Source organism: Microtus pennsylvanicus, chromosome X (assembly GCF_037038515.1).
Source record: "Microtus pennsylvanicus isolate mMicPen1 chromosome X, mMicPen1.hap1, whole genome shotgun sequence".
NCBI lineage: Eukaryota > Metazoa > Chordata > Mammalia > Rodentia > Cricetidae > Microtus > Microtus pennsylvanicus.
In genome coordinates, this window is record NC_134601.1 from 82,907,514 (window position 1) to 82,920,306 (window position 12,793).

At 38.4% G+C, this 12,793-nt stretch overlaps 1 protein-coding gene across 1 annotated transcript in view; it reads left to right on the forward strand.

The window, feature by feature from the left end:
- Positions 1-12,793, forward strand: part of Abcb7 (ATP binding cassette subfamily B member 7) — a 165,860-nt gene that overhangs the window by 105,320 nt on the left and 47,747 nt on the right. The window contains exon 4 of the mRNA XM_075957046.1: positions 2,447-2,566. Within this exon, the coding sequence (XP_075813161.1) occupies positions 2,447-2,566 (120 nt within the window). The remainder of the gene's footprint in view (positions 1-2,446; positions 2,567-12,793) is intronic.

Consider the following 12,793-nt stretch of genomic DNA (forward strand, 5'->3'; position numbering starts at 1 on the left):
GGCGGATCTCTGTGAGTTTGAGGCCAGCCTGGTCTACAAGAGCTAGTTCCAGGACAGGAACCAAAAAGCTACGGAGAAACCTTGTCTCGAAAAATCAAAAAAAAAAAAAAAAAAGAACTATGTTGAAGAGATATGGAGAGAGTGGATAGTCTTGTCTTGTTTGTGATTTTAGTGGAATTCCTTTGAGTTTCTCTCCATTTAATTTGATGTTGGCTGTCAGCTTGCTGTATATTGCTTTTATTGTGTTTAGGTATGTTCCTTGTATCCCTGATCTCTCCAAGACCTTTATCATGAAGGGTTGTTGGATCTTGTTGAATGCTTTTTCAGCATCGAATGAGATGATCATATGTTTTTTTCCCCAGTGTATTTATATGGTGGATTGCATTGATAGATTTTTTTATGTTGAACTATCCCTGCATCTCTGGGATGAAGCTGACTTGATCATGGTGAATGATTTTATTTGGATGTGTTCTTGGAATTGGTTTTTCTATATTTTATTGAGTATTAGTTTAAAAATATGTATGCCCTATGTTTCCATGCCACTACTGAATGACTCTTTTAGCAGTATGCAGATGACAATAGATGAAAGTGACAAGATGAAGAAAAATGATTATAAGATATGTGTTTTTGTGCTGGGGTGCTAGCCTTGAACTTTCTGTGTAGTCAAGGATGATTTTGAGTTTCTGATCTTCCTTCCATCACATCTTGAGTGCTGGAATTGGAATTATAGACATGGTCCACTGTGCCTAGTTTCATGTGGTGATAGAAATCAGATCTGGGATCTCTTCATGTTAGACAAGAACTCAACCAACTGAGCTATATTCCTAGTTTAGAAATGAGATGTTGTCTTTCAAATCTACATGGGTAGTAGAAAAAGGCAAGATCTCCTAAGTAAATTGGCAGAGGGTTGAAGGGGAGGAGAGAGGCAGGGATAGGAGCAGAGCAATATGTAGAGCTCAATAAAAATCTGTTTAAAAAGAAGCATAGATAATTCAAATGGGAACAAAAAAGAAATGAGTGACATTGAAAAAGCAGTTGAACTTGCTTCTTTTCTCTCCAAATTTTTTTAAATAAATTTCTTCATTTATTTATTTTATGTCCCAGCCACATTTTCCCCTCCTTTCTCTCTTCCCAGTCTCCCACCCCCAACCCCCTCTGTTCATACTTGCCAATCCACTCTTTCCTTTCTCCATTTCTGTTCAGGAAAGAACAGGCCTCCCATGGATATCAAAAAAAGCAAGGCATGTCAAGTTGCTGTAAGACTAAGCACCTCCCCATATATTAAGGTTATACAAGTTGACCCAGTATGAGGAGTTAGGTCCCAAAAGCCAGTAAAAGAGTCAGAGACAGCCCCTGTTCCCACTGTTAGGAGCCCCACAAGAGGACCAAGCTACACAACTATAACATAAATGCAGAGTTCCCAGAATGGTCCTATACAGGTTCCCTGGTTGTCGATCCAGTCTCTATGAGCCACTGTGAGCCCAGGGGTTAGTTGACCCTGTGAGTTTTCTTGTAGTGTCCTTGACCCCTCTGGCTGCTACAATCCTTTCTCCCCCTCCCCCTTTTTAGCAAGATTCCCTGACCTACACCTAATGTTTGGATGTGGGTCTGCATCTGTTTCCATCAGTTGCTGGATGAAGCCTCTCTGATGACAATTGGGCTAGGCACTAGTATATGTGTATAGCAAGATATCATTAGGCTTCAGTGTATTGACATTTTCTCCAGTTTGGTTCTATTTTAGGTCTCTGGGTCATCCAGCCTGTGGATCCTGGCACTTGAGTCAGTGTCAGGGGTATGCTTACTCTCCTGACATGGATTTTAGACTCAACTAGTCATTGGTTGGCTACTCCTTCAATCTCTAGGCCACTCTTACCCCAGTATATTCCATTGGCATGGCAGACTATAGGTTGAAGGTTATGTAGCTGAGTTGGTTTCCCACTCCCTCCACTTGAAGTCTTGCCTGGTATTAGGAGATGGCCAGTTCAGTCTACTTTTACTAGGATTTCTAGTTGGGGTCATCCTTAGATTCAGAATGGAAAATATGTCTGTAATGTTTTCATTCATTTTTTAGATATTTATATAATTCTACAAGATTAAAGTTTGACTGTGGCTAGTGAGAGCTTGGTTGATAAAGACACTTGCAGCCAAACCCAGGGACCCGAGTTCAATTCCAGGGGCCTACCTGGTAGAACTAAAGAACTGATTCTTGAAAATTGTCTTTTGACCTCCATATACATGCTTTTCCTTGCATGCACTAACACACACACACACACACAAAACACACACACACACACACACACACACACACACACACACACACACACAATACACACACACAGATAACCAAAATTATGAATGAATGAATATATTATAATAATTTTGTTATAATATATAGGAAAAGTGGCATTACTTCCTGCTTACTGCTTTGTTTTCTCTCTTTCCACAGTTAAAAGATGTTGATACTAGGAAAATTATTAAAGCAATGCTTTCTTATGTGTGGCCCAAAGACAGGCCAGATCTACGAGCCAGAGTTGCCATCTCCCTGGGATTTTTAGGTGGTGCAAAGGTAAGAATATGCTTTGTTAAAAGATACTGTAACTTTTTCTAGCAAGTAAATTACTGTCAGTGGAACATGGCCAACTTTTGGGACTTTGCTTATTTTACATAATTGTTTCATTCATTGAGCAGAAATTGTATGACACTAGGAGATTTTTTTTCTGAATCAAAAGTCTGTGTTATCTTAATGGAATTCACTCCTAAAACAAGTATATAAGATGCAGAAATATTGGTTGTAAGAAAGCATAAATGAAAAAAAAAATAAGAGCCCCAAAAACTGAATGCTTTCAGTATACAGACCCCTTTAAGTTTTAAATGTATGTGTTCTTTTATTTGTTAATTTTGTCCCCTGCCCTGAAGTATTTGAGAACATATACAAAATACTATTTTTAGTTGTTCACTGTTGGTATTCAAATGTAAAAGGTAAAATATTCATACATTCTGAAGAGAAACCAGTGTATAGGTATTCAAATGTAAATGAGAATGTAGATAAAGCAAATTTCTTCCTTAAATCATACAGGAGTAAGGTAAATTTTGTTTTATTACTGTAAGACATGATGGGTCATAAAGGATTCAAAGAAGTGCTATTCAAGTGTTGTGGTATTTTAGAGGAAAGATGGGGGGGGAACCACCATGGTGAGGAGCCAGGAAAGATCTTGCAGAGGAAATGACATCCTTTATAGTCCTGTATAAGTCAGATTGTTAGATAAGTAGAGATAATTTGAACAGTGGCCTAGTGAGAACATATAGTATGTGTGCAGAAGTGCATAGCCTATCTTGGCTCCATTGAAAGGATGATACTTCAGCGGAAGTGAGCTTAGAGAAATAATATGATTTCCTAATATGAAATCCCTTTACTATAAAGCAAGTAATTTATAATTGCAAAATAAGAACTTCACTTTTGAGTATTATATTAATATGGTTAGAAGTATACTTTAAGAAGTTAATCTGACTCTATTTTAGAAGATGGAATAAGGTAATAAAAGATTTACTCTGAGGATACATACCATCCATCCATTCATGCCTTCATATGGCAGATATTTATCAACTAGTTATGAGACCAGTGTAATAGTCTGGGTAACAAGTAACAGCAGACTGTACTGTACAGAAGTCATGGTAGAAAAGTGATTGTGGGAGGGAAAGATGCCAGAGATATTGTACGATATAATTAAGACATGGCAACAGATTGATTATTAGGAGTGAAATAGTAAAATTCAAAGGTGATGTTAGGAATGCAATAATGATAATGCTTTCAACAGAAGTAGGTAGTAAGTCAAATCTTGTTTGTAGAGTGACAATTTTACTTTTGGACATGTTGAAATGCTAGCAGAACTAGAGAGCAGTACATTCAGTGCTGCAAATTGTGGGGCAAGTTCAGGAGGCAGGAAGTTGTTGGAGAAGTAAAGAGATAATAGTAGAAAGATTACAAATTAAGTTGATTACCAAAGAAACAAACAGAGGGCAGAACTTACGTTCTATACAAAGGAAACAGTAAAGTAAGTAATTGAAAAGATAAAAGTAAAACCATAACCTAACTCTTTATTTTCAGTTCTTCTTTCTCAGCTGTGAGCTCTGTTGAGGACCCTCACACTAAATCTGACCCATTCCTGAAATAAGTGTGTTCTTAAATCAGGCTATTATGTAACAGATCATGAGTCCATACTTCACTGTATTTGTTTAAGCTGAATAGAGGGCTATATTAGCGATTAATTTGGTAGATAATGTTGAAATTTTTCACTTTTATGTTCATTTTAGCAGTGTTGGTTGGTGGATTATCTTTTACATACAAATTATTAAGGACAAAACTGATTCTAAGCTCTTATGCAAGGCAAAATTAGTGAATTGGCCTTTATTTCTTCATTAGCTGAATGCAAGTACCTTGTTAACAAGTAAAAGGCAGATGGTTTTGTGGACTTTCTTGAGAATTGAAGAGGGCAGGTTAGAACATGACTAATTAGTCTAGCTATAGGGAAGAGTCTCCAGTAATGACATTTACATTAGGATTTATTTTTAGTGTATACCAGTCCTTCAAAAATACAGATTTCTGTTGCTTGGTGACAGGTCAATATCAAGGTGTGAAATCTAGCGAAACTAACATAGTTGTAGATTAAAATATTTTTAGAATGCTAATATTTGGATCTTCACTCAACAAATAGAACTCATAGAATGGAAATTGCTGTTCCAAATTCTTTTTTTTTTTTTTTTGATTTTTGAGACAGGGTTTCTCCATAGCTTTTTTTTTTTTTTTTTTTTTTTTGGTTCCTGTCCTGGAACTAGCTCTTGTAGACGAGGGTGGCCTCGAACTCACAGAGATCCACCTGCCTCTGCCTCCCGAGTGCTGGGATTAAAGGCGTGCACCACCACTGCCTGGCCCTGTTCCAAATTCTTGCATATTAACTAGAAGTCAACAAGAATGTACAGACAAACTCTTTTAAGAGTATGTTTGGTTCCTATTAGATCTGAAGAAGGAAGAGATTGGTGGAAATTATGATGAGTGCCTCTAGAAAATAGCATATAGAAAACACTTCTCTTTTTCTTAACTTTTTAAAAAATTGAAAACAGACTCTTCTTTTGTAGAATACCTCCCAACCAGTTTCCCTTCCCTCAACTTCTAGCACCCATCCACCTCCCCTTTAACCCAGGGCAACTCCCCTTCAATTTCCTCTTCAGAGAAGAGTAGGTCTCCAAGAGATGGAAGATAGCTAGACAAAACAAAACAAGATACAATAAGACAACGCAAAAGTCCTCTTATCGAGACTGGACAAGGCACCCCAGTAGGAGGAAAAGAGTTCCAAGAGCAGTCAAGAGTCAGAGACTCCCACCTTATACACACAGAGGACCTGGTGCAGACTCATGCAAGTTCTCTGATTGTGAACCCATTTGAGCCCTGCTTAGTTGATTCAGTGGGCCATGTTCTCCTGGTGTCGTCCATTCCCTATGACTCATAAAGTCCCCCCCCCCATGGGGTTCCTGATGTCCAAGGGGAGGGACCCAAAGGAGATCTCTAATTTAGACTCTTACTGCATAATGTCTGGTTGTGGGTCTCTGTTTTCAGAGGGATGACTGTACAAGGTACCCATCTATGAGTATAGGAGAATATAATTAGGAATCATTTCATTGACTTTTTTCAGTTGTGTTTGGTTCTACCTTCTCTGGGCTATCCAGTTTCCGGTTCCTGGCCATCCAGGCGGTGTAGGGCATGAGGTTCCTCTCATGACGTGGGCCTCAAGTTATAGCAGACATTGGCTACCCCCACATGTTCTGTGCCACCATTGCCCCAGCACATCTTAGAAGCAGGACAGATTGTAGGTGGAGGGTTTTGTGAGTGGGTTGATGTCCAGGTTTCTCCTTCCATACTCTGTACAGTACCTTCTCACACTTGAGACTAGAATGTATGGGTGAAGGCTGCAAGCCCCCACCAGCTCGACATCTCTGAATTTGTGTTCATTAGGGTTTCTATTGCTGCAATGAAACACCATGACCAAAAAGCAAATTAGGGAGGAAAGGGTTTATTTGGCTTACAGTTTCACATTACTGCTTATCACTGAAGGGATTTAGTACATAAGCTCAAGCAGGGCAGAAATCTGGAGGTAGGAGTTCATGCAGAGTCCATGGAGGGGTATTTCTTACTGGCTTGCTTCCCTTGGCTTTCTCAGCCTGCTTTCTTATAGAACCCAGGACCACCAGCCCAGGGATGATACCACCCACCATGGGCTGAGACCATCCCCATTGATCATTAATTGAGAAAATGCCTTACAGCTGGATCTCATGGTGACATTTTCTCAATTAAGGTTTTCTTCTTTAAGGTACCCTTAGTTTTTGTTTCAAATTGCATAAGAGTAGTCAGTACAATATTCTGTGAGCTTAGTGGAAGTTGTCCTCAGCAATGACCTCCCCGAAACACAAACACACTGTCAATGTTCAGACGGTGACCTTCTGTCCTAGCATCAGGCTGGGTTGTTTAGAGATATTCTTGGGACCTCCTGGCCCACAACTCAACCAAATGTAACAATTTCCACCACTGGAAACCTTGCCTGGCTATAAAATATGATCAGTTAGTACTCCATATCCCATTACTTGGAATCTTCACTAGGGTCACCCTCATAGATTCCGGGAAGTTTCCACTGTAATAGGTTTCTATTCACCCTGAAATGCTCCCCAATTTTAGTCATCTCTCCCAGTAGCCTCTCCTTCCATCCCTCACTACACCTGATTTCTCCTGTTCCCATTCCCACCCACTTCCAGCTGACCCTCAGAATCTATTCTATTTCCCCTTCCCAGGGAGATCCATGCTTCTCTCCTATACCTCTCTTCTTTACCTAACCTCTCTTGGTCTGTGGATTATAGATGGTTATCATTTACTTAATGACTAATATCCACTTATAAGTGAATACATACTGTGTTAGTTTTCTGGATCTGGGTTACCCCAGGATGATTTTTCTAGTTGCATGCATTTGCCTGCAGATTTCACAAAGTCATTATTTTAATACTGAGTAGTACTCCATTGTGTAAATGAGTTTATATATCCATTCTGTTAAGGGACATCTAGGTTGTTTCTATTTTCTAGGTATTATGAATAAAGCCACAATGAATATAACTGAGCAAGTGTCCTTGTGTTTGGATGGAGTGTCCTTTGAGTATATACCCAAAAGTAGTATAGCTGGTTATTGCAGTAGATAGATTCCCAACTTTCTGAGGAACTACCATATTAATTTCCATAGTGGTTGTACAAGTTTATACTCCCACCAGCAATGGAGGAGTGTTCCCCTTGCTCCACATTCTCACCAGCATGAGCTGTCACTTGAGAAAGAAACTTCTCATTTTATGAGGAAAAATTTGGGGTATTAGGGCATAGTAGTAGTAGCAATGACAATTTGAGATAATATTTTCCAGTTTCTAAAAGCAATTAATCTTCCAAATAGTTAAAAAATGATGATTGTTTTCCTTCTTAGCTGTTTTGTTATTTATATGCAAAGATGGATGCTGTACCTTTTCATCTCATTATTTTTCTTCAAAACTGATTATATATTTTAACTTATGAATACTGTGGTGGTTTGAAAAAAATAGCCCCCCACATTGAGTGGTACTATTAGGAGATGTGGCCTTGTTGGAGGAAGTGTGTCACTGTGAGGGTGGGCTTTGAGGTCTCTTTTTTTCAAGCTTCCCTCAGTGTGATAGGCAACTTCCTGTTGCCTACAAGATATAACATTCTCTGCTCCAGCATGCTACCATGCTCCCCTTCATGGTCATAATGGACTGAACCTCTGAAACTGTCAGCAAGCCACCCTCAGTTAAATGTTTTCTTTGTAAGAGTTGGCTGTAGTCACAGCAATAGTCAACCCTGACTAAGATAGAAGTTGGTACCAGGAGTGGGATATTTTTTTGATAGGTCTGACCATGTTTTTGTTTGGGGAATTTAGACTTTGGTACTTTGGGTTATGAAAATAGTGGGATGCTTTAAGTACTGCTTAGTGGGCCATGCTAGTAAAATCATGGAAGACAGTATTGCTAAGAGTTATTTGAACTGTCCAGGGCTCACTCAAGAGGTTTCAGCGAAGGATGTTAGTATGCTATCTAGAGATTATCCTTGTGATATTTTGTGGAAGGAAGTGGCTACATTTTGTCCTTTTCCAAAGAGTCTGCCTGAGGTAAAATGAAGAGTTTAGATTAATTCTGTTGGAAGAGGAAATCTCAAAACAACTTAGTATAGACTGTTTTGTGGTTACTAGTGTTAACTCTAATAAAGTTATATAATGAAAAGGAACAAGCTGAGCAAGGAAAAAATAATTGTGGAAAAAATGAGCCCCAGAAAGTGGAATGGAGCTAAGTTCTTTGTTCAAGATGATAACAAATTAAGAAATGAAATAAAGGGAGTGGTGACCTCAGGACAAGATCCCACCCAGCTATATTTCCAATTTGTAGAAAGGAATTAAAGAAAAGTTTACAGCCAGATGTGGTGATGCACCTTTTTAATCGCAGCACTGGGAAGGCAGAGACTGGTGGATCTCTTAGTTTGAGGCCAGTCTAGTTTAAAGATCAAGTTCAGGACAACCAAACTTAGGCAGTAAAGGAATGTAGAAAGCTGATAGGGATATAATTAAACAAGGGGGCCAAGTTTCAGCCCTTGTAAGCAGCAGAAGTTGGCAGCTTTGGCCATGTGGTTCTGCCTTTAGAGTTAAGGATAGAAGAAACAGGTTATAGAAGTTGCCTCCCCACTTAAGGACAGTCACTGAGGCCAGGCATGTGTCAGGGGTGTACCCGGTTGAAGGCCTTGTAGAGAGCAGTTGTGTGAAGTTGAAGCCTGAATTGCCTTACAGAACCCCAGATGTTAGAGATGCCACAGTCATGGGATAGCTGCTGAGAACTGCTAATAGGAAGTGAAACCAGCCCAATACAAAGTAGTCAACAAAGCTGAATAGAATTGGAGATGTGGAGGGCGTTTTGGCATGCATAGTTTGAAGTTTGCCCAGCTGGTTTTTAGTCTTGCTTTATTGGGTCCAGGGTGGTGCAATGATGGGAGACAGACCACCAAAGTCTATTAAACCAGAACCAAGCTTTATTCCTGAAAAAAAAAATCTCAATGGGGCACACAAAGCTTATCAGTTATACCTGTGACCATAGCCATATATCAGGCTTCTGGAATTCTGACAATGGGGGCTGATCTTTGGCCTCTTCTTATGGTAAAAGCAAGTACCAAGTGAAAGCCAAAGAGTTTTTACAACCTTGAGGTCAGGCTTAAAGTCACATTACATTTTAAGTTTTACAACTTTTGATTATAGGACATTAGAATGTTAATTAGGATGTTTGTGAAAGCCACTTTTCACTATCCCTGAAAGAATGCAAGACAGAGAGTCTAGTGGCCAAGGGGGATAGTTTAAAATTAAGGGAATACAAGGAGAGGGTCCTATAGCGGTAACAGAAACTAACCATTATCTGCAGTACCTGCCTAGCTGGGAAGCTGGGAGGCAGGAGACAATTGTTAAAAGTTTATCTCTGTACACAGTGGCTGCCAGGATGTCTGCTCTTAAGGCAGATAGTGTTTGTTAAAGGTTAACAGTGGCTGCCATTTCCTCCCAAAATGTGTTTGGGCTTACAACTTCATATTTCTATATTCCTGGACCAGATCCTTTATTTCTATATTCTATTTCTGGACTCTTCAGCTTTGGTCCAGCATTTCCTCATTATGCTCCCTTCCCTGTGTTTTGGAATGGTAATATATATCCTGTGCCATTGTATATTGGAAGTACATGATCTTTTGATTTTGATTTTTACAAGGGGACTACAGTTAAGAGATTGCCATATGTCTCAGAAGAGACTTTGGACTTTTAAACATTGTTGAGACGGTAATAGACTATGGGGACTTTGGAAGTTGGACTGAAAGCAGTTTTTGTGTTATGATATGGCTATAAGTCTTTGGGGACCAGGGAGTGGAATGTGGTGGTTTGAAAGAAAATGGCCCCCAGAGGGAGTGGCACTATTAGGGGTATGACCTTGTTGGAGAAAGTATGTCACTGTGGGGCTGGACTTTGAGGCCTCTTTCTCAAGCTTCCCTTAATGACAGTCGACTTCCTGTTGCCTGTAAGATGTAGGACTCTCAGTTCCAGCACCACATCTGCCTGCACACCCATGCTCCCAATCATGATCATAATGGCTTGAACCTCTGAAACTGTAAGCGAGCCACCACGATTAAATGTTTTCTTGATAAGAGTTGCCCTGGTCATGGTGTCTCTTCTCAGCAATAGTAAACCCTAACTGAGACAAATATCTTTACTAATGTAGGCCCCATTATATGCTAGTTTCCCTAACCTCCATATAGTCTAGAATTTTTTTTTAGTGTTGGGTTCACAAACATTATAATCAGTTTGAATGTCATCCAAATTAGATCTTCTATAATGTATGTTTTGAATTATATAAATTCCTCTTTATTATTTCTCTGTATCTTACAAATCATGATAAATTATAAATTCCATTTTTTGTTTTGTTTTGGGTTTTGGACACAGGGTGTCACGTAGCATAGGCTGGCCTCTGATACACAGTGTAACCAAGGCTGGGCTTGAACTTTTCCTTTCTCCACCTCCCCAGTGTTGGGACTACAGTTGTATGCCACACCAGTCAGTTTTTTCAGTACTGGGGATAGAACCCAAGCTCCATGCTGGATAAGCACTCTACTTACTAAGCTTTATCTATAGCCTGTTATTTTATTTCAGTTTAGCTCAAAATACCTTAAAATTCCTCTTGAAATTTTTTTACTTATGTGCTAGTAGAAATGTATTGGTTAAATCAATCTTTGAAGTTTGCCAGCTATCATTTTGTTATTTATATCAAAATTTAATTTTATTGGTTATCTGAGAACATAACTTTATATGATACATATTGTTTTTAATTTGTTATGATTTATTTTTGGCCTAGAATGTGGTTTATTTTGGTGAATGAATTTATGAGCTTGAGAAGACTGTATTCTGATATTGTTGGTTGAGGTATTAGTACTCTGTATATTATTTACATCCAAATGATTGATAGTTTACTTCAACCAAATTCTTTTTTTTTAAGATGTTACTGCTTTATTTCTTTATTTATTTTTCAAGACAGGGTTTCTCTGTAGTTTTGGAGCCTGTCCTGGAATACACGCTGTACACCAGGCTGTACTCAAACTCACAGAGATCTGCCTGCCTCTGCCTCCTGAGCGTTGGGATTAAAGGCGTGTGTCACCCCTGTCCAACAATATTACTGCTTTTAGTCAAAATTATTTTTAGGTTTCCAAGCTTTTATGTGACTGAAAATATGAGTCTCCTTGTCTCTTCTACAGCATTGATTTCAACACAGCTACAAACAATAATAGTGCTAACATATCTGACATTTTTGCCTCTTAAAGACGGTTCTTACAAGTTTCAGGAGATCAACTTGGATCCACCAACGCCCAAAGGTCAAGACAGACTTGAAAAAAGTACTACCAATCTATGCTTTTTCAACCAAATTCTTAACTTACTTTGTTACTTCGATTAATTACTAATGAAGTGGTTTTGTAAGTCTCCAACTGTAATAGAGGGTTCTTTTTATTTCTTGCTATGCATCATATTTCACCAAAACGTTTTGACATTCTTAAAGTATGTGCATATTGCTATTGTTAATGTGCTGTAGTATTGGCCACTTCATTATGACAATGATCCTCTTTGTTTTTGTTACATTTCCTTAATATTAAAATTGTTTTTAAAGATCAATAAAATTATTGCAGCTTTATTTTTATTAATATTACTATGACGTATATTGCTCTATTTTCTCTTAATCCATTTTTGTCTTTATACTTAAAGCAAGGTTGGGTCACAATGTTTTTTAAATCCCCTCTGACCATCTTTTGGTATAATTTTGTTATTAAAATTAACCATATCTGTAACGTTTCTATTTACTGTTACGGCGATTTGAGTGAGAATGGCCCTAATAGGCTTATATATTTGAATTATTGGTTCCCATCTGTGGAACTGTTTTTAGGAAGGGTTAGTTGTGTCACAAGGGGTCGACTTTGAGGTTTCCAAATCTTACCTCATTCCCAGTTAGTGCTGTATCTCTGTCTCCTGCTTGTGGCTTGTGACTCCTGCAAGCTCTCAGTTACTGCTTCAGCAGCATGCATGCCTGCTGCTGTACTTCCTTCCTTGGAGGTCAGGGACTCTAACCCTCTAGGACTGTGAGCCCTCCAGATTAAATGCTTTCTTTCATAAATTGCCTTCTTGATCTTGGTGTTTTGTCACAATAGAAAAGTAACTATGACAAATGTCCTGTGCTTCGGCTTTTGCTTTTGTTTTCTTTTTAATCTATGTCTTCTATATTTGAGCATTTTATGATTTTCACTTCTGTGTCTTTTAACATTTTTTTTCTGATGACTGTGGAGCTTACACTAAACCTGTATAACTAATCTAAGGCTACTTTCATATAATATTGTACTGTTAGATGATTAGTGCAAAGAATAGCATTTCCAGTGTAGTCCTTCTATTACTTATGGATTCTTGTCATTCATGTTGTTTATCCATGAGCTCTGATTATTCAACAGATTGTATTACTTTGAAGATTCTGTTATGTTTTAGGTCAAATAATGAAAACAAATGTCTGTGTTTTACATACAGTTGCTTTTCTCTCTAACAGATATCTATTTTTATGTACATTTAAAGTTTGGCCTATATCACTTTTCTTCTTTTTGATAAATTTTTAAAAATAGTTCTTAGAAGCCACAGGTCTTAATTAATTC